At 42.1% G+C, this 24751-nt stretch overlaps 1 protein-coding gene across 4 annotated transcripts in view; it reads left to right on the forward strand.

The window, feature by feature from the left end:
- The first annotated feature begins 3867 nt into the window (after window positions 1–3867).
- Window positions 3868–24751, forward strand: part of SIK3 (SIK family kinase 3) — a 245508-nt gene continuing 224624 nt past the window's right edge. For all 4 annotated transcript variants that reach the window (XM_081799398.1, XM_081799400.1, XM_081799399.1 and 1 more), the window contains exon 1: window positions 3868–4168. In XM_081799398.1, coding sequence (XP_081655524.1) covers window positions 3896–4168 — 273 coding nt within the window. In that variant the 5' untranslated portion in view covers window positions 3868–3895. The remainder of the gene's footprint in view (window positions 4169–24751) is intronic.

Raw genomic sequence — 24751 nt, forward strand, 5'->3', positions numbered from 1 at the left:
CTTTAAAAAAAATCATACTTAAAAATCTTTTGGATGATCTAAAGGGTAATTAATAATAATCTAAAAATGCTTCAACCATATCCTAGAACATATGGAAAGTAATAAGGATAATTTTTTTTTTAGGTTTTGTGTAATAGCTCGAATGGCTCCATTAAAAAGAAAAATGTGGGCAAGCCAAACAGAAAATCCTTGACTGAAAGCTTATTTAGCTTCTCGAAAGCCCCTTCCCCAAGATATTTTATAGCAGGAGACTATGGCTGCTTAGAGCTGTTTCTTGACACCCAGGGGGAGCATTTGGACTTGACTAGGTTGATCTGGGCTAGGAGGGGGGAAGGCAGCACTCTCCCAGCTGAGGTAGTAATGCAGAACACAGCCCTCACAAAAACAGGCGCACATTCAGCTCATCCGGAGAACCGGGCACACCGAGGATTTGGACAATGTGATCAAGCAGTGCCCTGATTTCTACGTGACAGCAGAATTTATAACCGGCTAATAATTCCCTTGTTTGGGAATATATGGCATGTAAATATGGCATTGCTTTCCGACATACAAAATTTCTGAATGATGCCCCTCTATCAACTGAATGCTCCTATAACGTTAGCTTTTTTTCAGAGCAGTAATAAGTTGGGCCAACGTAAAGTGAGGGTTGGACTTTCTTCAAGGCCCTGATGGCTCAGAGAATCTTTGGAGCTGTGTTGTGAGGCTGCAGTTTTCTTTCAGGTCGCTGGTAAGCTGCCCTGCAGATAGGCTAGAGCGCCTTTAAAATCATAAAAGAGTTAATGTATTACCTCCTACTGCTTATATTCTTTTCCGGGCAGACCTTAGGTCCTCAGAGGTTTAGTATCATTTCTAGAACTGTCTAAGGGCCTATGGTATACATCAGGAATGCCTTGGTTTGCCCTTTTCAAATTCTAGAAACAAGCACAATGACATTACATAGGAAAATGTCTCATTTTCATCTCTGAATCTATCTTTTGCCTTTTTTTTTTTTAATCTTTTGCTTTTCTAGAAAAGAGTGAGTTGGCTGTGGAGCTGATTGGGAACTGGGTGGTGGCTAGCTCTCTGCCTCTACACGGGACTGCAGCGGCTCCGAGAATTCAGCCCTGGGGCCACTCCTTGGAGTTTGCGGCTGGGCGGGAACACACCTACCCACCTGTTTTCTAAAGGCAGGAGAAGTACACGCTAAACAGTGAGTCTCATGGTGGCACGACTTACAAGTGAAGCCACCCTAGGTACCTCAGTCCTGTTTTGTAGTCTGCTGTTTGTTGATGCGCTTTGGTTCCAGCTCTGTCCTGCTCTCAAGAATTCCCGAAGTCCTCTTCTTCCCTGGGTATAAACTGAGCTCAGTCAACCTGGGCTTCTGGAGAAGGCATTTTTTCATACCAGCTACTCCCTTGACAGGGTTTATAATCCAGTCTGGGAAGATCTCAGGCTCAAGAGGCATGCCGCCTGCGTTTGAATTCTAGTTCTGTGACCATGGCCAATACCCTTAATCCTGCAGTGCCTCATTTTCCCTATCTGCAAAATGGGGATAATAATAGAATCTGTTTCATAGGGTTGTTGTGGATTAAGTGAGTTCATTTATGTAAATTGCTTAGTGTAGTGTCTCACACATTGTTATTTTTGACTGTGAGCTCCTCCCTAAGCCTACCTCAGGCTTAGCATTCAAGAAATCCTTATTAAATGCATACATCTAAAGTGTTTTCCTTGTCCCCTGAGGATTTTCACTGTGCAATGCCCTCCCGAATTTTCCATGTTCTTCTCACCAAAGAGGACTCTTCAGGGAGCTTTCCAGTAAGTCTTTGTCTGAGTCTCCATAGAACACACCATCTACTGGCCCCAATTCATACAGGCAGGGAGCACACATGATCTAACACACAGCATACACAGTCCAGTCTTTATTAGGGTACAAGCATGATCTGCCTTTCCTCTTTGGAAGTGAGACCCATGCTCCATTTCCTTGTTTCTCCTCAGAGGCTTCTTGTTTTTGACACCCTCCAGAGAGTGCCAGAAGTCGGGGTACTTGATGCTCCAGTGACGTCTATGAGTGGAGGAGAGGCTGTAAAGACATTGGTGAGAATGGATTTGGTGCTACTCCTGCAGTTTCCAGAGTAAAAGATTCTTTTCCCCTTGCCTTCCCAGCTAGCTAAGGTTTCTGTTGAGACTCCCTCCCCAGGGAGATGGTAAAACTGTGACTCTGGGGCCCAGCTCTGAAGTTAACGCAGAGGCAGGTGAGTGAGGTCATGAAGTGGTAAGCGAGCCTGGGAACACCCCATCATTTATCTGGGATTGAATAAGCTCAACCAAGGAAAGGGCTTAACCAGTGCCAGAAGCTGAGGACCATTTCATCCTCATCCTTATGTGCTAGTCAAGGAGCCAATTACTGTTAATTGTGTTGGCAATTTGGAACAGCTACCAGGGAACTGATACAAGACAACTGTGGGATGACCTCTCTGGCCCATCCTAGTGCCCGCCTTTACTTATAGTCAGATGGGGAAGCAGAGGGCTCGTAAACAGCTTTTGGTTGGAGTGAGTAAATATGTGCTCTCCTCACACATTCATGGTGCCCTGGGTGTCAGTTTTGGATATTGTACATGCAATGGCCTGACGAGACAGTTCTGCCACATAGAGAGACATGCAAGTGGATAGATCAGCACTGGACTGAAGGAATACATTTTAACACTGGAAGTGTTCACAGTCTTCCCTCTCCCTGCCCCCCAGCCTGCCACAGACCATCGTGCTATGGACAGCCCAGTTGCCTATCCCTGTCCCATCCCCACCTAAAGCGGTTAAGTTCATCTAGTTAATAAAAGCAGTGGGACACAGTAGAAGGGAAACCCCAGAGCTAGTGAGGGGCCCCGGAGGATGTGGAACGCCAGATAGCAGACGAAGGAAGAAAAAAAGAATATGAGATTTATTGTTGGGATTATAAATTTGATCACCTTTAATGTCTTCGGAGAGTCCCTGTAAGGAGGGAATTATTATTTTAGTCTTTATTTAGTTTGCCTAACAGATGGTTTTGTCCTTAACCATGACGTGGCTCTCTGGACAATGTGCACCACTGCTCCATCAGGGTTATACAAGTGACAGAAATAGGACGCAGACCCTGTGACAGTCATCTAGCTATAGAATTGTTCGGAGACGGGGTGGGAGGAAAATGACGTAGCCTCTCTGGCCCTCACCCACCCAATGACTGGAACGCATGTTTGGGCTGGTTTCTCCACCCTTGAACACGCAAATCCCAGTTTCCCTATCCCCCCTGTATTCGGTGACAATCAGATTAGTTGTACCGGGTGAGCAGGGCTGTGTTAGGAGAAGGAATTTTACTGAAGAATTCCCCTGCCTCGCTACCAGCTTGGTTACAGTTTCTCGTAGCTATTCCTGCCTTTGTGGCCTCAAGCGCTAAAGTGGGACAAGGCCGGTATTTTTGGTGATGAGGAAATATTTTGTTTTAAGGGAGGCTGGGTGACTGCTGAACTGGGACGGAGGTCACAGCAGGGGTCGTATTAGCCATTCCCGGGGCGACTGGGGACCCGGCCTGGAGCCCGGCGTCCGGCACTCCCGCCTCGGGAGCGCTGCGGCGGCTGGGAACTGGCGGGCACGCTTGCGGTGCCCACCGTCCCATCCCCAGAGGGGGGCACCCGGGAGCCAGCGCCAGAGGAGCAGGGCCCACGCGGGAAGGTCGAGCTCGCCGGTGAGGTCACGGTTGCCATGGCTGCGGGCAGTGACGCGCGTCGGCACGTGACGCGCGGTTGCCATGGCGCCGGGCCCCGGCGGCGCGGGCGCCCCGCCTCCCGGAGTGACGTCCGCTAGGCCCCCCCCTCTTTTTCCCGCCCCCCTGCCCCCTCCCCCCCGCCGGCTCCCCGCGGCCCGGGAGGTTTCACTGCACAACAAGATGGCGGCGGCGGCGGCGAGCGGAGCTGGCGGGGCTGCCGGGGCCGGAGCGGGGGGAGCCGGGCCGGCGGGCCGCCTGCTGCCTCCGCCCGCCCCGGGGCCCCCGGCCGCCCCCGCTGCCGTGCCCCCGGCGGCTGGCCCGCCGCGTCCCCCAGCCCCGGCCTCCCGCGGGCCGGTGCCTGCCCGCATCGGCTACTACGAGATCGACCGCACCATCGGCAAGGGCAACTTCGCTGTGGTCAAGCGGGCCACGCACCTCGTCACCAAGGCCAAGGTAGTGGCGCGGCGGGAGCGGGCGGCTGCGGGGCTGCGCAGCCCGGGACCATCCGTCCGAGTGTGGCGGGGGCAGGAGAGACCCGCGACAGGGAGGCTGAGGGGTCGGCGCGGCGAGCGGGGCTCGGGATAGTGGAGAGCGTTGGGGATCGGGGACACGGACGGGGAGGGGGGCTGTCGGAGGGGAGTGAGTAGGGGGCGAGCCGAAGGTAGGGGACGCCGGGGAGCCGGCAGAGGGAAACTCCGTGGCTGAGGGGGCCAAGGGGGGGCCCCTGGAGCGCGGAGACCTGGGGTACCGAGGAGCCGGGGATGGGGAGGGGGTGCTCAGCCGGGGCTCTGCGGAGGGTAGCGGAAGGGGTGATTGGAAGGAAGAGATTTGGAACTCTCACGGAGCCGGAGACTGTAAGCTAAGAGGACTCTGGAACCAGCAATTAGGAAATCCTAAGGGAATGAGGGCAGGGGGATAGGAAATGTGGACAGCAGGATGGGGGAAGACAAGGGTAAACTGTCAGCCGGAGGGGGGGGAATTAGGAGGGGAACAAGGACGATAGGGGCATGTACTAGGGGTGTGTGGTGGGTGCAGGGTACTGGGAGATATGAGGGACCTGGTACCTTATGACAGATGCCAATCAGCGTTTGATCGTCTAAGACTGATGGATGGTAGGAATGGGAGCCCGAGGACAGACGAGATTATTGGAGGAGGCGAGGAAGAAAATGGGGAAATAAGAAGGAAGAAAATTACTTTGCTTTTCCGCAGGAAGGGGCTCAGGGAACAGAGGCCCAGGGCGCCCCATGTTCATGGTGGCCGTAGGTAGTCAGGGGTTAAATAATTTGGGAGAGCTGGGTTGCTGGTTATTTTTAGTTGTTGGAGGGTCTGGAATCATGGGCTTTATAGAGGCAGGGTGGGCTCTCAGCGGTGGGGGTAAAGCCTGGTGGGTGACCGAGGAGGTGGATGAGGAACCCAGACACTGGAGCATTACACTCATTGGGCCCTTTGGTTCTCAAGGGATTTGTGGGGCTGTAGTAGTGAAATTGGCCAAGGCCAATTAGGAAGCCATATAAGTACACATACACGGTTTTACATATAAAATTCATTTTTGAGGAAATGTGGGTAGCCTTCTACATTGGAAGTATTGGAATCAAAGTCATCAGGAAGAATCTTTTGGTTTTGAGAGGACCCACAAAGCCCATTTGTACTCCAGATTTCTTGCTTTGCTCACTTGAATGAATACTTTCAGTGTAGTCATTCATTATATCTAAAACTGCAGTTTGTGTTTTCCTTCAACCTGATGAAGAACCCTTACAGCTGCTGCTGCTTCCTACCAAAGCCACATCAATTCCTCACCTCCTCAGCCTAGCCCTTATCATCGCCGACCTTGTTTTTGCTTTTATGGCAACTGCTTGTTTTCAGAAGCCAGTAACTTATCTGGGCCTTCTCTCCTTCTCACTCACAACCTGAAGTTCCCTTTTCCCTCCTTTTTGTCAAAGCCTACAAGGGGCCTTTTTTACCAGGGTGGCAGGGTAGGTGGCTGTGGAAAATTGATTGGTCAGTTTCACTTCCTCTGGGGGGCCCCCTTCAGCCTTTTTGTCAGTTTTTTATCAGAGGGCCTCAAGTCTGCAGGTCTGAGCTGAATGATATACCAAAGTCCAGGGTTCTCTGATGTCAGCCTTGGACCCTGAAGGGGGACTAGACTGAGCCAAGACTTGGGTGCCTCTCTGCCTGTCCCCCTACCCCCAGGTGTTTACAGTTCTGTTTACTGTTCCCTAAGCCAAAGTTATGTTTATAAACAACCCTAGTTGTTTGAGAGCTTTGTTCCTTGTTTCAGCATTTCCTTTTTTTTTTTTTTTTAAATCTCCCCCTCTCTTCTAAGTAATCACATTGAGCTCCTGTGATTATTTTGCTCTGACCTCTGGGGGATGGACTCCATGAACTTAATTGGTTTCCTGGTTTATGGTATCTATGATTTAAATAATTTTGTGTCTTGCAGCCCTTGGATACACCAAAATATTGATAAAAAAATCTGTGACAGACAGGGTCGTATGTTTTTGTAAATGTAATTGCTAACAGTTGATTCTTGGCTTTATATATAAAAGAGACATTTTTATCTTCAGTAGTCAGCAAAGCCAGTGGCTAATTATGGCTGATCTGCTTGCTTTCTAATTTTCGTATGTATGTGTGTGTGTGTGTTTCTTGGTTTTTCTCTGAGGCCTTGGTGTCCTTTAGGACTGCAGCATTTTAATCATTAGCTTGTTTATAAACGGGTTCACTGTTTATGTTGGTTTTTATCTTTGATCATTTGTGGTGTGCAGTTATATAATTCGTATGTATGGAAATATTTGAAATCCTGAATGAGACTGAACGAAATGGCTTGGACAATGAGTTGCATGTGTGCAAGGACCACACCAGCACTCATTTGTGTTTCTGTAGCAGTGTGCAATTTCCTAGTTACAGTTACAAACGCCCTATCTTTTGCTGCTTAAATTACTCTGACGACATGAGTAAAGCTTAATTCACAAGGAGTTGTCATGTGCTCTGGGTGAACGATGAGCATATTTTGGCCTGCTCCCTGGTTATCTGGATTCACGTTGGAAGGGATTCTTAAATGCTGACAGCTTAGATGTGCTTAACAGCTGTTGACGTACAGTGTGATGGCCTATTAAGGCCATGGTGTGGTTATATAATGGCGAGGCAGGTGTCTAGTAGGTTCTAGTAGATGCAGAAGCTGCTGTTTCAGTTGCTCAGGGAGATAGATGTTTCTCCCCATGCACTGCAGCATTTATTTTACTTCTGCAGTCAGGTCACTTGGAACCAAAGAGAGGGGTTTTTTTTTTTTTTTTTTATCTCTTTCCAGAATCTATAATTTTTTGTTTCATCTTTAAGAGGTCTGTGATTGTTTTCTTTCTCCTCTTCCCCCTGGAAGCCACTGAATGGTCTGGGCTTTTCTTAAAACCATATCTAACAGTCAGACTCAGGTAATTCAGAAAATACTTGTATTAGTCGAAGGAGCATAGGTAATCGGTGCTTTCTGAAAATCAGGGAAGTATTTATGATTACCTTTTCTCACACACACCGTCCATTCCAAGGACTAAGAGGCTAAAGTAAACTTCATTTATTGACTAAGCTACTGCCCTCCGTCCAAAAGAAGTGGTGAAGCTGGCTCTTTCCCAAATTCTGTTAACTCTCAAACCTCCTGGAGTAGGATCCTGGGCTGAAGAGAATCAGTAGAGAAGAGGAAAGAGTTTCTGTTGTTCCTTGGGTTGTTGGGGACTTCTGCAGCCTGGCCTTTGTGGGCTAGACTTGATATTGGCAGTTCTGCGGTGCTTAGAGCATCATTGTGGAACAGGAACCAGGAGAGGAGGTTCATCTGTGACCCACTTTGGTCAGCAGCTCACCCTGGCTGTCTTTGTCCTACCTTCTTTGATTTCCTTTTTTTTTTTTTTTTTTTTGAGAAGTCTTAGTCTGAGGTTCTCTGGCTCTATTCTTTTGGTAGGACACTGTCAAGTATTAAAGAGATAGAAAAAAAGATTTTCTGCTTTCAGATTGCTTATAGTCTGTTGCCTGTGCCTAATTATACCTTTACTGATTGGATGAATGGGAACAAAGAGTAGTTATATGTTGTATGCATTTTTAAAATGTGTAGACTATACAAGCCATTGGTCAAACACTTACAAAGTGTTATTTCAATGCATATGTATCGCTTGCTTGCTACTGGGTTGTGGTAAGAGCTTGAGCTTTGGATAAGGCTGCCTGGGTTTGAATCCTCTTCTGCTTAATAGCTGGGTGATCTTGGGTCAATTATATACCTTCTCTGTGCTCAGATGTGGTCATCTTTAAAATGAGATGACAGTAGTACTTACCTCCCAAGTTTGGGTGTTAGGAAGATTAAATAAGATAATATATGGGAAGGTACTGGAACAGTGCCTGGCACATAGTAGGCATGTAGTAAATGTCAGCAGCAGCTGCTGTAGTAAGAAAGATGAGTAGGACAGGGCTCCGCTCTTGTTGCTTTGCATCTGTTTGGAACAGTCCATGAATGCATAGGCCATTTGTTTTGTGTAGGTAGATGTCATCTTCAGGATATGCTTTCAGTGTAAAAATATGAGTTAGCTATTATTTCAGATGCCACTTTGAGGTATTTGGGTTGAACTCCCATGGACTATGGGCTAATTTCATGAAATTGACATTTTTTTTTTTTAAGATTTTTTATTTATTTATTTGAGAGAGAGAATGAGATAGAGCATGAGAGGGGGGAGGGTCAGAGGGAGAAGCAGACCCCCCGCTGATCAGGGAGCCCGATGTGGGACTCCATCCCGGGACTCCAGGATCATGACCTGAGCCGAAGGCAGTTGCTTAACCAACTGAGCCACCCAGGCGCCCTGAAATTGACATTTTAAAACATAATTTTCCATCAGTTAAACTTTTTTTTATAGTAAGCTCTGTGCCCAACATGGAGCTTGAACTCATGACCTCGAGATCAAGAGTCGCATGCTCTACTGACTGAGCCAGCCAGGCGCCCCTAAAGTTTTTTTTTTTTTTTAAAGCAAATGTGAGACTTGTCTAATGACAACTGTGACTAACACTAGCTTTTGCTTTGGGCTGCCCCGCATTTTTAGTGTGTTTTTGTAACTAACTACTCTTTGTTACATTGGTGATGGAAGAGTTTATTTGCGTGCACTCCCCCCCCACCCCCCACCAGAGATTCACTTAAATCTGGTGGAGAATATGAAGAAATATTCCTACAAACTTAAGAATACATTTGCATTTGGGTGCACAGTGTGCTACTTTGAAGGCCAAGGTCAGGATTCTTAACTTTAGATATTACATACAGAAAACATTTTGCCCCGTGACCCCATTCCAAACGTGGACCATGCATGACATATGTGTGTGCTGCGTGGTTTAGTGCAAACTCCTTTCCATGAAGGGAACGACTCAGAGTGGGCAAGGGGTAGTATTTTCATTTCTATAAGTAAGAGTTTAATGGAGAGAGTAGAAGATGCTTATGCTCATGAGAAGGCCGAAAGTGAGATTCATTGGTAAATAGCAAAGAGAATTGTATCAAAAAGAAAATGAAAGGAAGATTACACTAGATACATTTGAGGAAGATAGTTCCATCTTTAGGTAATCTAAAAATGACTATTGAAAGACGACTGACTTCATTTTGATACAGTTGTGATGGGGTTACTAACTTTGTTGAGATTTTGTGAAGAGCTAAGATTGATTTGGACTAGTTTCTCCAGAGTCAAAATACCAGTATTCCACTTTCAACATCAAAGCTGTTTATTTTAACATTCTGACTTTGGTGCCAGCTCCCTAGAAAGTCATAGATCTGGCTCAAGCCAGAGGTGCCCAGACTAGTTATTTCTGTGCCAGAAGTGCTGTTTTCATTTTCCAAGCATCAATCTGGCAAATGTTTTCTAGTTCACGGCATAAAAGAGAACAAAATGGATGCTTTGAAGAGAAAAAGAAATGTTCTCTACTCACTAGAACCTCTATAATTCTAAAAGACATCAGAAATACCTTTGCACAGGGATGGAACCTTTCCCTTATCCATCCATTCATTCAGCATGTATTTGTTGAATCCAGATTTTGGGTCAGGTTCTATCCTGGGGTCTTGAATTTACCAATAACAAGAGAGACAAAGCTCTTGCCTTCTTGGAGCTTACTTTCTAATTCAAGGAGACAGACAAGAAACGTGTAAATATGTAACTTCATATAGTGATGAATACCATGAAGAAAATAAATGGGCTAGAGGGTGTCTGGGGAAGGGTGCTGCTTTGCATAGAGTTGTCAGGGAATGCCTTTCCAAGGTGATGAGATATATGTATATAGATATTTTATAAGATGGTGGCTATTTGATTTTATTATTTTTTTTAGAGGGGGGCAGGGCAGAGGGAGAGGGAGAGAGAGAATCTTTTTTTTTTTTTAAAGATTTTATTTATCTGAGAGAGAGAGAGCGAGCACATGAGAGGGAGGAGGGTCAGAGGGAGAAGCAGACCCCCGCTGAGCAGGGAGCCCGATGCGGGACTCGATCCTGGGACTCCAGAATCATGACCTGAGCCAAAGGCAGTCGCTTAACCAACTGAGCCACCCAGGCGCCCGGGAGAGAGAGAATCTTAAGCAGGCTCCACGCTGATGCAGGGCTTGGTCTCATAACCCTGAGATCATGACCTGAGCTGAAATCTAGAGGCAGATACTTAACCAACTGTGCCACCCTGGTGCCCCACCAGGTAATGATATTTGAGCTTACACCTGAACGATGAAAATAAGCCAGCCTGGGAAGATATGGAAGATAGAATTTTCAATGCAGAAGGAATAGCAAGTACAGTGGTTTTGAGATAGAAATGAGCTTGGTTTATCCAAAGATTAGACCTAAGGTCATGGTGCCTAGAACTAGTGAACAAGGGGAAGGATGGTAAGGGTAAGGTCAGAAAATTAGGGGCCAGATCATATAGGACTTATAGGCCATTTTATGGAATTGAGTATGAAATGGGATTGGCATCAGAGGATATCACAGCAGAGCTCTGGTATCCTCTGATTTATGATTTTAAAAATTCATGCTGGTTATTTTATGGTTAAGGGTAAAAATGCTTTTTCTAATGTATTTCTTCAGATAGGGGAGGTGTTCAATTAACAGCTTACATTCTTTCACGTCTATAAAAGAATGACATACATTTTCCACATAAATTAAACGTGATCGGCCAACAATATTTGCTGATTTGGGGGGGGGCACAAAAAAGATCTTAGACATGTTCTATTCCACCTCTTTCTTTTCCAGAGTCTAGAAAGATGGATTTAATGGAATTTAGAATCTTATGCTTTTAGGGACTAATTAAAGTAGTTTGGACTAATTATCCATTAGATTTTTATCTCTTTGGTATCACCCCTCCCTTCCCCCCAGCAATTTGCCCAGAATCCTACAGTTAGTTAATGGGGGAGTTGGAATTAGAATCCAGGCATCCCTATTCCTAGTTAACTCTACCCTGACTCCTCCAGTCATAGAAAACATTGTCCTTGCCATCGTGATCTTTTATTAAAGAAACAAGATGTACCTACTAATTAAAGTCTAAGAGATTTATCATTTCTACTAAAACAAAGTCCAAAAGTGAGATGCCATAATGAGATGAAAAATTTCCAAGTCGGGAGGAAGAGTAAATATGTCGACACTGTATTTCACTTTGTCACTTCTGTCACTTACCAGCAGTCCTCCATGGGTCCATTACTTTGCCTTTAAATTCTATTCAAATACCCCTTCGTGCCACCTTGCTTGACTGAGTCATCAAAAAAGCCTTTCATGGGGTGCCTGGGTGGCTTAATAGGTTAAGCATCTGACTCTTGGTTTTGGCTCAGGTTGTGATCTCAGGGTTGTGAGATCGAGCCCTGTGTCTGGCTCCACACTCAGTGAGGAGTCTGCTTGAGATTCTCCCTCCCTTTCCCTCTGCCCTTCGGCTAATGCTCGCTCTCTCAAAAATAAGTAAGTCTGTTAAAAAAAAAAAAAAAAAGCCTTTCAAAATACAAAGAAAGTAAAAAAAGGAAAGCAATGAACATAGAAAAGGCAATGACCATAAACACAGTCTGCTTTATATAGTTTTCTTTCACCACTATATCTAGCTTACTCCCAGGGAATATGAGTAATTATACTTTTGCTCTGTTGGACTGGTCTGGTCTGGTCTGGTCTGTCTTTGAAAGGACCTTTCTGAGATGAACTCCTTACTTACCAGATCACTACAAATTTCTAGGGCGTGGTGCCGTCTTGTAACTCATTAAGAGAACTGGTCACCAAGATACAAACCCTTGATGACACAGGTGAGGACCAAGAGGACCAGTTATCTAGGGCTCCTCTTAGGTGGTTCTCCTTTCTGGTTTACGAGTTACACCTAGGGGTGCCTGGCTGGCTCAGTTGGTAGCACATGCAACTTTTGTTCTTGGGGTTGTGAGTTCAAGCCCCACGTTGGGTGTAGAGATTGCTAAGAGCTACTATGCCTGTTCCCCAAGTGAATGAACTCACTCATCAAGTGAATCCCTACCCCCTTCTAATAGTGAGTGGCTTGGTCCCTTTTGGTATAATAGTATAGTTACACTTTCTCATAGATGATTGATAACATCCAGAGAATGAAAATTATATACATTCTCAGGGACTTTTGTCCTAACGTAATAACTAAGTGTTAAATAACTGGCCTAGGCAATGTCTTTGAGAAGCCTCAACAGCCTTGGATGAATTAGCTTGAAAGGGCTTGTTTTGGATCTGTTCAGAATAAAATTCCTTCAGCTACTACAAGCGAGTTGGATGAGCCATAGTGAGGTTCTGTTGAGGAATATATTTGTTTAGGAGGTGTGCGATCCACTGAAGAGAGGAAGTCTCTGGCTGCTACTTACGTCATGTCAGAGTTTAGTTTGTCAGAAAGGTAGGAATCAGATTGTGAATACTCAGTCTCATTTCCTAGAAACTGAAAAGGAAGGAGAAATACACCCATGGCCTGTTCAACCCTGTCTGTGTGGGCTGTGCTCACTCAGTTGGATACTTTTGGCCAGTTGTCTTAGACTATATTTAGGTTTTGATTAGGAAGTTCTGAGAATTTTCAAATTCCTGCCTGGTTTCGGCACTAGTGTGTATGTACATGCTTACCAGCAGAGCACATTACTTTCCATTGCTCCTTTCCGAAGAACTGAATGCCAAGATTCAGGTTAGCTAATCACATTTCTTTTTTTTCTTTTTTTTTTAAGATTTTATTTATTTGCGAGAGAGAGAATGAGAGACAGAGAGCATGAGAGGGAGGAGGGTCAGCGGGAGAAGCAGACTCCCCGCCGAGCAGGGAGCCCGATGCGGGACTCGATCCCGGGACTCCAGGATCATGACCTGAGCCGAAGGCAGTCGCCTAACCAACTGAGCCACCCAGGCGCCCTAGCTAATCACATTTCTTAAGACCAAATTTTTTTGTGAAAAATTTTTCATTCATTCATTCATTTCATCCATCCATCCATCCATTCATTCATCTACCTCTCCATCCATCCAGCCAGTAAACTTTTGGAAAAGTTATTAAAAGCTGGGAATGGATGCTATCTGGCACAAAATTCAAAAAGTACAGATTTATATATAATGAAGTTAAAAGTCTCCCTGCCATCCCAGTACTCAGCCACACAGTTTTTTTTTAGTCTTGTTCCAGAAATATTTATTAAGCTCTCCTCTGGGTCAGTCCAAATGCTTGATGCTGTTTGTGACATGCTTGAAGTTTCTGGAAATAATTTTACTTAAAGTTAGAGAAAATAATCTAGCTTTTAATGTTCGTTAGGAGGCACAATGTGATATTTAATGTAAGCTCCATGAGGGCAGGGATTTTCATCTGTTGTCTGCTGCTATATTCTCAGTGCTTACTACAATGTCTGTAAATACTCATTTAGTGAATGGATATCAGGATTAAAAAAAAAAGGGAGCTGAGTTTGTTTTTATACCCTTCATAGATCTTAGAATTTTATAATTGAATTTTCTATCTTCAGTTAAGATGTTAAAGAAAAGTAATTTTCTATTTTTTTCTCACAAATCTCTGGGTAAGGAGATTTCACAAGCTTTCTGGCAAGTAATTTATTTTTGGCATATCTCAAACTTTCATTATTAGGAAGTTCAGTATATCTAAAGTAAATCCTGCCATTGAAATTCTAGTCCCTTACTTTAAAGGGAAGGTTCTTTGGTATACAGGCTCGCGGTGGGTTATTTCCTTGAGAAGGCCCGGCGGTATATTCAGCTTGGTCAGCCAAAGCCTCGCTTTGTCTCTTCTGCCTTGGAGCCTCTCTTCCTTTGCAGACTCACCAGTCTGTCTTGGGCTGCTAGCACTTCCTGAAATAACTTTAAACTCTGTGTTGAGTTACCTCTGGTTCTTTTCTTTATACTAAGTGATATGATTTAAAAACAGAACAAAATAACTTCTGGGTCACTGGCCCTTAAAGGGGTTACTTTTAATGGTCCTTACCTTTAATGGATTAATTCAGCTAGTATTTGTTGTGTCATCTGTATGGAAAAAGTAGCAACTACTGGTCCTAGAGGACAAGAAAATAAATTTTATTCTCATCAGGATACACTATAGGTGATGTTAAAGGAGCAGTTGAATGCTTACAGCTGGAGCCTGAAAAGGAGGAGGACAAGAGGTAGCCAGCATAAATTCTTAACTCCAGCCCCATAGCTTATCATTACTAGACTTTCTTCTACCCCCTTGCCCTGTTTTTGTTTTTGTTTTTGTTCTTTTTTCCTGATTATAAAAGTAATTTTCACTCATGGAAGAAATTTGGGGAAAACTCAGGAACTTTTAAAGAGGCAAAGGGGAAAAAAAATCACCCTAATCCTGTCACCTAGAGGCAAGTTATTAATATTACAAAATACATAATTGGGATCATAGTGTTATACTGTTTTCTTCCTTTTCTCTTTTATCATTTTAAGCATTTTCCCAACATTAGAAACTCTTTGTAAAAATCAATTTTTTTTTTTTAAAGATTTTATTTATTTATTTGACAGAAAGAGAGACAGTGAGAGCAGGAATACAAGCAGGGGGAGTGGGAGAGGGAGAGGCAGGCTTCCCGCCGAGCAGGGAGCCCGATGCGGGGCTCGATCCCAGGACCCTGGGATCATGACCTGAGCCGAAGGCAGACGCTTAACGACTGAGCCACCCAGGCACCCTGTAAAAATCAATTTTAATGGCTGTATATGCTTCCATTGTCTGCCTACTGTCATTTTTTGAAACTTTTTTCGTAATTGAAGGCTCTTCCCAGTTTTTCACTCTCAAGTTCTCTGTGATGCCCATTTTTGTACACATGAGGTCTTTGATGCGTTTCTGATTTTTTTGCTCAGGATAGATTGTTGGAAGTGAAATTACTGGGTCAGAGGGTACACATGTTTTTAAGATACTTGATGCCTATGTTGCCACATTGCTTTCCAGAAAGGTTATGCCAGGATTAGCCTCCTGGGCATGTCTGAGGAGGCCTCCTTTCTTTATCTTGTATCCCCTCTGCCTTTCAAGGCCCTGCTGTACCTCTGAGCCTAGGGTGTCAGCTGTAGGACAGGTCAAAAGAGAACAGCTGCCTGTTCTTTCCTTCCCTGAGCCCAACCTGGACCAGGGAAGAGCAGAGTGTGACTCTTACCTTTCAGTCGCTGGTGAGTCATCCTTCTCCCCTGACCTTTCACAACCAGATGCAGACCTACATTGGAGAGCCTTACCTGAACTCTGGCTTTTAAAATAACTCTTCTTTGGTGAACCCCGGGTGAGAATTTCAGAGATTAACGAAGGTTGTAATTTACTCCTCCCTTTTTACAGGTAAAAAGATGGTGAAGGGAATTGTAAGGGAAGTAATTTTCTGAATAAATATGCTGATGCAGCAGCGCTGTAATGTTTGGATTTGCTTATGTACTCTATGTGTTAGTTAAGAGGTTTTCAAGGGTAATTGGGTCATATGGGATATTGTTCTTAGAATGTTTTGGGGTAACTACTGCTGTATTTTGGGCATCCGGCGATATGCTTTTTTATCTACAATAGAATACCTCTTATGCAATCAGTTTGGATTATGACTGGCTTGGTTAATTGGGGCAAAAAAACAAATGAAGCAGGGAAATCAGAAATAATGATGCATACATACTTTTAGTATTTTAATTTAAAATATACATAAGTGTTCATTCACTAATCTTTTTAAAAGTGTTTATTATGGAAAATTTCAAACATAAAAGTTGAGAGACTAGTATAATGAACCCCCATGGACTCATCACCCAACTCATGCTGTTACCACCTCATGGCCAATCTTCCATCTGTACCCCTTCCTGATTCTTTCTCTCTGGTTTATTTTGAAGCAACTTACAGAATTCTGTCATTTTATCCATAAATATTTTGGCATGTATCTCTAAATGAGGATTGTTTTTCAAAAAACATGACACCAGGACTATTATCCTACCTAAAACAACAGTAATTCCTTATTGTCATTAAGTATCAAATCAGTGTTAAAATTTCCCTGTCATATATATATTTTTTCTTTTTTTTTTAACCACTTACATGTTTGAATCAGGTTCTAAATAAAGTCTGTACATTATAAGTGATTGATATCCCTTAAGTTTTTTTTTTTTTTAATTTGTTTCAATCTATAGGTTTCCCCTCCTTCTCTTTCTCTTTGCAATTTAAGAAACACATTGGCTAATCTTTTGATGTAGGGCCAAGGCCTTTCTTTTTTGTATTGATGTCTTGATTGGAGTTCCTTCATCTTGTTTGCATTAAACATACCCCTGGTTTATCATCTATGATTTCCAGTTTGTTTTGCTTTTTTAAAGTAGAGCATGAATTGAAAGGCATTTGTGAAGCAGTATGAGTACAGAATCCCTCTTGAGTTTTATGATTGAGTTTTATAATTCCCTCCCCCCCAGTCTTTTACATCTGTCTCATCTACATCTAATTTGACTTTACCAAGTCTCTTTAAGCATCCAACTTAGTTTTCATAGAAACAGGCCTTTCTTTTCTCCCTGATTTCACATAACTAATAACAAGAGCACCTGGTAGAAATAGGCTTGGGAAAAAACAATTCTTGGTAAGCGTGCATGTCAGTGGGTGGGAGCAGAAATGTCGCAGAGTAAGAGTGGCTGTTCGTCAGGGCCAGGTTGCATGCTGGGACATCATTTATTTCACAGAGCCAAGGGGGGGGCATTGGTGATTTAGGCAGGTTGGTTGGGTGGAGGTGGGTTAAGAGAGCTTCTACACGAACATAAAATTAGAAATAAGTGAAAGTTGTTAGAAATTTGGGGACAAGATATTTTCTAGAATCTTTTATTTCTAGTGTATACTTCAGGTGGTATTTTTGTCCACTTCTGTTAGAGTTTGCATGAACTGAACTGAATTTGATAATGGGCCAGTGATGTTAAAAATTTGGTGAGGAAACAGCCAGTCTCTCTAGCTTAAAAGGTTTATATCTGTTCACTGCCAGTGTAGTGTTCCATGGAACAAGTTGACATTTTCATGTAGTAAGTTGTTTTCTGTTCCTGGCAAAAAAAATCTTGGTTCATATGCCACAAGAAACAGAATTGTTTTTATTGTGGAAGGCAGGAGCAGAGCTGTGTGTTTCTTATTTGGATTAGTTGGGCACCTGCAGGATTTCTTACTTCTGCCTCCTGTTGTCCTTTCTTCTGTCAAAACGTTCATTATAGTGTTGCATAAAGCAGTGTTCGGACAATAGCTGAGTTTTTTTCGTAGCTCGTTTTTCAAACCCTCAAAATAATGTTTTTAGTGATTGCATGTTCTTGGCTTACTTTCATTTCTCCATCAACAGTGATACTGTTATTCTAGTCAAATGGGACAGTTGTATTCCAGCAATGATCTCTGTGTCTAAGTCAGCTGCAGAGACACCACATTCAAATATTATACCTAACTATCTTACATGTGTACAGTAGTCCTGGGACATAATTAAATTTGGGGGTGATACTTTCGGATCTCTATAAAGGATTTTACACCCCTTGCGAATAAAATAACTTGTTTGAAGCATGTTGCTCATTGGCCTCTCTGACATATGCAGAAGAGTGGCTAGTGATTTCAGCCTGCTGCCTCTTCTGATCTCATTTTTCTTCTTCCTTTTCAGTCAGCAGCTGCATCCAGTGCCCTGCTCTCATTGAGCTCTTAGTAAAAGGGGTACTGTTCTCCTGAGCACAACCTCTTAGATCAATGGTGGTTAGATTTTTTTTTTGGTTCAAGACTCCATTTTGGAGTCACATTAAATTTTAAAACTGCATTTCAGCTGTGTTACTACCTGTTTCTTTTTTTTCTTATGCTAGTACCTGTGTTTTCTGCTTTTCCAGCTCTTTGGGGGAACCTTAGGGACCCACCCAAATTGCCTGAGGCGGTCCATAGCAATGAATTGAGCATTGGTGTGGGAGTCAAGGCACACGTTTGCAGATTTAATTGTTGATAGCTGGCAGTTTTCTTTGACCAAATCACTTAACTTCATGGAGCTTCCAGTTTCTTTTTTTGCTTACATATATATGTTTTTAAGAGCTTTATTGAGATGTAACTCACATATTATGCAATTCACTCAGTTCAGTGTTTTTAGTATACTCACAGAGTTGTGCAACCATCAGCACAATCAATTTTAGAACATTTCCATTTCCCTTAAAAGAAATGGCAGATACCTGTTAGCAGTCATTACCCACTTCCTTAGCCTCCTTCCCCCAGCCGTAAGCAACCACTAATCAATTTCTATAGATTTGTCTATTCTGGACATTTCATATAAATAGAATCATACAAAGTATGGCTTTTTGTGCCTGGTTTCTTTCACATAGCATAGTGTCTTCAGGGTTCATCCATATGGTAGCATATGTCAGAATTTCATTACTTTTGATGGCCAAATAATATTCCATTGTCTGGCTAGGCTGCATTTTGTTTTATCCATTTGTGAATTGATGGACATTTGCGTTGTTTCTGCCCTTTGCCTATTATGAACAGTGCTGTTATGTACATTCACATACAAATTTTTGTGTGGACATATGTTTTCATTTCTCTTACATATATATACTAAAGAGGGACATTGCTGGATCATACAGCTCCACATTTAACTTGTTGAGGAGTGGCCAAACTGTTTTCCAAAATGGCGGCACCATTTTCCATTCCCACCAGTAATGTATGAAGGTTGCAGTTTTTCTTCATTCTTGCCAAAACTTGTGTTCTTTTTGATCTAGCTATCCTAGTGGATGTGAAGTGGTATTTCATTGTGGTTTTGGTTTGCATTTCCCTAGTGACTAATGGTGTTGAGCATCTTTTCCTGTGCTAATTGCCGATTTGTAGATCTTTGGAGAAATGTCTATTTAGATTTTTGCCTGTATTTTAGTTGGGTTATTTGTCTTTTTATTGTTGAGTTGTAAGAATTCTTTACATATTCTGGATACAAGTTATCAGATATATGATTTACAGATATTTTCTCTCATTTTGTGGGTTGTCTCTTCACTTTCTTGATGGTTTTGTTTGTAGCATAAAAGTTTTTAATTTTGATGCACTAGTTTCTTAATTTGTCAGGTTATTCTAACTCTGAAATAATATGCTCTGTTGTGAATATTTTTCTTCTATTTTTACTCATTCTCTTCCCTTCTCCCACTTTCAGATAGTTCTTCCTTTTCCAGGGCATTTTGTAGCCTCAAGTCTCTAAAAACATCTATGTATGTTTTTATCTGATACATGTGTCTTATGAAATAATCAAGCTTTACAAATATGTAACATAGGAAGTGGTTGTTTTCCTATATCCAGAGAAAACATTGTTAACATTTTATAACAAATTTTCCTATCCATGTGTTAACATTTTATATTTTTCATTAAAAAGGGATCATACCACACATCTGGTTTGCTTCTTGTTTTTTTTAAATTTAAATAGTATATCTCTGATATTCTTCCATGTTAGTACATTTTGCCCTCATCTCAATCTTTTTTTTTTTTTAGAATTTTTTTTTTTTTTAAGATTTTATTTATTTGCGAGAGAGACAATGAGAGACAGAGAGCATGAGAGGGAGGAGGGTCAGAGGGAGAAGCAGACTCCCTGCTGAGCAGGGAGCCCGATGTGGGACTCGATCCCGGGACTCCAGGATCATGACCTGAGCCGAAGGCAGTCGCTTAACCAACTGAGCCACCCAGGCGCCCCTCAATCTTTTTATTGGCTGCAGAGTATTCCATTCTAGGGGAATAGTATAATTTATTTAAGTTGTACCCTACTGATAGGTTTAGGGTTGTTCTCAGCTTTTATTTATTGATTTTTATCACGAATTACATCTGTTAATGTTTCTGCACATTTGTATTTGCACACTTGTGCTAGTGTTTCTTTTCTATTCCATTTATTTGCTGTTGCATTATTTACTATTCAGAAGACTCAGACTTAATTTTTAAAATAAAAAAAATCAAATATAAGAGTTTTATTAGATCCTACTTTGAGTAAACTTCACAAAAGTTATGTATTCTTTTCTGTTAGGATATTTACAATATTAGGATCTTCTTTTAAAACTAGATGAAGGGGCACCTGGGTGGCTCAGTTGTTAAGCATCTGCCTTCGGCTCAGGTCATGGTCCCAGGGTCCTGGGATCGAGTCCCACATCGGGCTCCCTGCTCCGCGGGAAGCCTGCTTCTCCCTCTACCACTCCCCCTGCTTGTGTTCCTGCTCTCACTATGTCTCTCTCTGTCCAATAAATAAATAAAATCTTTAAAAAAAAAAAAAACCAGATGCTTCATTTTCTCAGTAATTTAATAGAATAATTCACTAGGAGAGGAATGCCTGCATCGAAATCTGAATGCTTCAAGTTTTATACATGTTGCCAAATTGCCCTCCAAGAAAGGCCAAGCTAATTCACTCAATTCAGGAGTGTACCACAGTGCTCTCTCTGTTCTCTTTAACACTGGCAACCAGCCATCTTTTTAGAGAGTCAATCTGACAGGTAAAAAAATGTCATTTTAATTTATAGTTATGTATTAGTGATTTATCATTTAATTTGTCGATTGGTTATTTGTATTGGAATTGTCTGCATCCTTTGTCTACTTTTCTGTTGGGCTTTTTGACCCATTCTCATTATTGCACAATAGTTTTTTTAATATTAGGGAAATTAGTTACCTCTGAAAATATTACAGGTATGTTTCTGAGTTTGTCTTGTGACTTTATGTGTATGTGTATTTTTTAAAAAATATACAAACATTTTTATGTAGTCAGGTTTTTCTGTTTTTTTACTTTATGGCTGCTCATGTGGTTTCCGTCCTCATTCTAATCTTATAAAAATATTTACCCATGTTTTTGTCAAGTACTTTTATGGTTCTGTTTTTAAATTTAGATCTTTGTTTCATGTGGAATGCATTTTGGTTTAAAGTGAATGAGAAGGGGTCAGTTGTGGAATTTGCTAGAGTTGTAACTTTACATTTATTTTTGTGGTTATTAATAGTTTTCTTCTCTCACTGGACTGTAAGCTCTGTGAGGGCAATGGGTGGTATAATTTTTCTCCCCTGTTCCTATTTTCAGTGTTGAGCACAGTGCCTGCCTCATGTGACACCCTCCATATACTGAGTGAATGAGTCTTCTTCTCCAGATGTCTAGCTTATTGTGTCAACAGAGTATCTTGAATAGTTATTTCTTTTTTGACTTTAAAATGCAACTTTATTACAAAATCTCCAGATGCTTGAGTACATTTCCAAGCTCTCCTAATCCATTGATTGTACTGTCTTTACTTGCTTTGATACTGTGCAGCTTTAATTATTATAGCTCCCTCCCACTTAAAGCGTATTTGGAAGGCCAGCCTCAAACAGTCTTAAATATACCAGTTTGGGAAGCACTGTGATCTCCTTTAGTAAAACTTCTTGCTGCCCCTTAGAGAACATTCATTTAACTTACTGATTAAACATTTAATCTATTCTGAGACTTAGCCTGCAAAGTGGAAATGATTTGGGGGTGTTACTTGCTGGAGTTTTTCTAGAATATGACATCCTTAGTTCTGGCCTTGAAATCCCTAGTGTCTTTTTGAAAACTCTCATTTTGTAATCTTGGGCATCTCTAGAAAAGCATAACATTTTTCTCACAGTCTTTTAATGCAGAATACACAGAGAGGGTAGGTGGCAGAAAAGGCATGAAGAAGTTGTGTTGGCACCCAGCTGACTGCAAAGCAGATAGTGGAGAAGTTATTACTTAAAAGTTGTATATAGGGGCACCCAGGTGGCTCGGTTAAGCATCTGACTTCGGTTCAGGTCATGATCTCAGGGTCCTGGGATTGAGCCCTGCGTCGGGCTCCCTGCTCAGCAGGGAGTCTGCTTCTCCTTCTCCCTCTGGCTTTCCCCTGCGTCATGTGCTCTCTCCCTCTTTCTCTCTCTTTAATAAATAAATAAAAAATCTAAAAAAAAAAAGTGGCTTACAGAATTCACTTCAGCGACCTTGATTTTTCACCTCATGCATGACACGTTTCTTTCCTGTGGCATGCAGCTTTAGATTGATTCATTGGCTATGACTTGGGTGAAGTTCACGGAACATTGCTAACTAATCACTTCCTGCTTCTTTAGTGTACCCTCTGCTCTTAGACATTAGAAATTCTTATAGTCTGAGATAGAGTATTCTCTTGGGATTTTCTGTCCGGCTGTCCTTATGCGGGAACCAACATTAGGGTCTTATGAGTGTTAGGGAAGTTTAAAAGTTTAATGTCTGGGGAACGGAGCTAATGGAACAGAGTGTACCAATTGTGAAAGAATCCTTGCTTTCTTTTCTATTGGAACATTATTCCAGAGTGCTTCAACAAAACTCTTAATTGTAAATAACTGCTGATTTACAAGTGTATTTTCAGACGGTTACCCATTTTCTTTGAAAAAAAATAGCGGTTTTGTTAAGCTCTTTCAGACTTTTCCTTAATAAGCCTAACCATGGATTCTAGAAGTATTAAAGTAGGAAAATACTCAAGTAGGTTTGTTTGGGACCCTTAGTCTCCACCCTGGAATTAAATACCACTGAAAATAACCCTGGAATGAAGGGTTTTTGTGTGGCAGGACTGGTGGACTTACACGATTCTTCCTTTCACAAGTCTTGTTGATGGCAAATGGGCTTACTTTTCTTTTAGTTGTGTTCTTGACTTTTCTCAACGCTAGTCTTAACTGCGAGATTTTGAGGTGGTTAACTATTCGAGCACACCAATGAACAGCTTGTTAGTAGATGTTATCTCATGTTGATTAGGTACTCTTGAGATTTACTGTACTTGCAAAACACCTGTCTGTATTTGAGCTGTGGTAGGTGGTTGGCTTTTGTGTTTGACTGGAGATTTGCTCCAAGGAAAGCAAATAGCAGTTGGAAAAAGGGAGAAGGGAAGAGAAGGATTCAGCAAATTTCTGTATGCTTTCATTGAAGAGGTTTCCCAATTAGAAAGCTTTTGTAAGCTTGACCTTCTTGTACGGAAGTAACCCAGAGTTTCATCAGGTATTCCATTGAGGTTTTAGAGCTCTGTGCCAGAAAGTGAGAACCAAGGTTGGATATGAAAGGAATATTCAGAGTTTGAAGCTCATAGTCAACAAAGTGCTACTTCATAGGCTGGGTCCAAAAATAACCTGCCTGCTGTAGGAGAGCGAGCATGGAGGTAGCGCCTACTGCTGTTTGGAGCAGTGTTGTAGGTCCTGTTACGTCATCCCAGCATGATTACAGTCAAGTTTAAGGCAATATCATTTAAAACTTAGGTTTGGGAGAGTGTTGCCTCCGTCAGTCTTACCCCATGGAAGAGTTATTTTACAAGGTTTGGAAGGAGTACTTTTCTGCCACATTGGAGGATATTAACATAATTTACTCTTATCTAAATAGGGGGTTGGCCTGCATCATAGCCTTCTAGTCGTTGAGTCGCAGATGAATGATTTGCATGGATCCTGTGGTCAGTCTTCAGTAATTAAGAGACAGAACTTCGTCTTTGGTTCGGAAAAGTTAGCATTGGAATGGATCCCTGAACCAGCCCTGAAAGTAGGAAATGTTATGATCCAGAGATCCCTTCTAGGGCACACAGTAGAACTCTGAAGACAGTAAGTTTTAGGAGTTTATAAATAATGTTGAGGGTGGAAGTGCATAGCACACAGACGTAAAATTAGCAAGTCAGGAAGTTTGTTTGTTTTAAAGATTTTATTTATTTATTTGACAGAGAAAGACACAGCGAGAGAGGGAACACAAGCAGGGGGAGTGGGAGAGGGAGAAGCAGGCTTCCCGCCGAGCAGGGAGCCTGATGCGGGGCTCGATCCCAGGACCCTGGGATCATGACCTGAGCCGAAGGCAGACACTTAATGACTGAGCCACCCAGGCACCCCAGGAAGTTTGACTAGAAGGAATAAATTAACTCTAGTCACTTGATGGAATGAGATCATGGAAGGGAACATAGTTTGTGTTAGGCGGTGGTAACTGTGATGTTGAGGCTGGCCCAGGAAATGAGTTGTCAGGTGTGCCGTCATCCTCATTAATGGTTCCTATTATTTCTTAGGTTTATAGTTGTATGAAGAGATGATTTTTCCAACCCCATCTGGGGGTTCAAAAATTTACAAGCTACAAAAGAGTGAAATACAGAGAAAAGTTTCCTGCCCACACATACCCTATAACCATCCAGATCTCTTTCCCATAGACAATCAATATTCAGTGTCTTACATATCCTGAGATATTTTATGTGTATATAAGTAAATGTGTATATCTATTTACTGTGCTCCTCTTTAAAAACAAATTGTAGTAAATTCTACACACTAGTCTGTGTCTTTTTTCACTATTATATCTTGAGGATTATTACATGGAACTATGTAAGGAGTTTTCTGATTAAAAAGAAATGCTTTACAGTATTCCCATGAAAGAATGTTATCATTTGTTTTTTTAAGTTGGTCCCCTTGTGGATGACTGAGTTATATTGAATCTTGCTAATATAAATAATACTAGAGGATTTTAAGAAATATATTACGGTTTTATATTCAAAAGTAAATGGTTTAAGTCATAGTAGAAACTTCTTACGGTGTAATAGTATCTCAGATCTGTATAACATGTTCGTAAATGTTGTATTAGAGTCTTACTGCAATCCTGTGAGGTAAGTCCAGCATTTGACCCAGAAGGCAGTAGATATCCCTTCAG

Source organism: Leptonychotes weddellii, chromosome 11 (assembly GCF_054177405.1).
Source record: "Leptonychotes weddellii isolate Sample4059 chromosome 11, ASM5417740v2, whole genome shotgun sequence".
In the NCBI taxonomy this organism is placed as follows: Eukaryota; Metazoa; Chordata; class Mammalia; order Carnivora; family Phocidae; genus Leptonychotes; species Leptonychotes weddellii.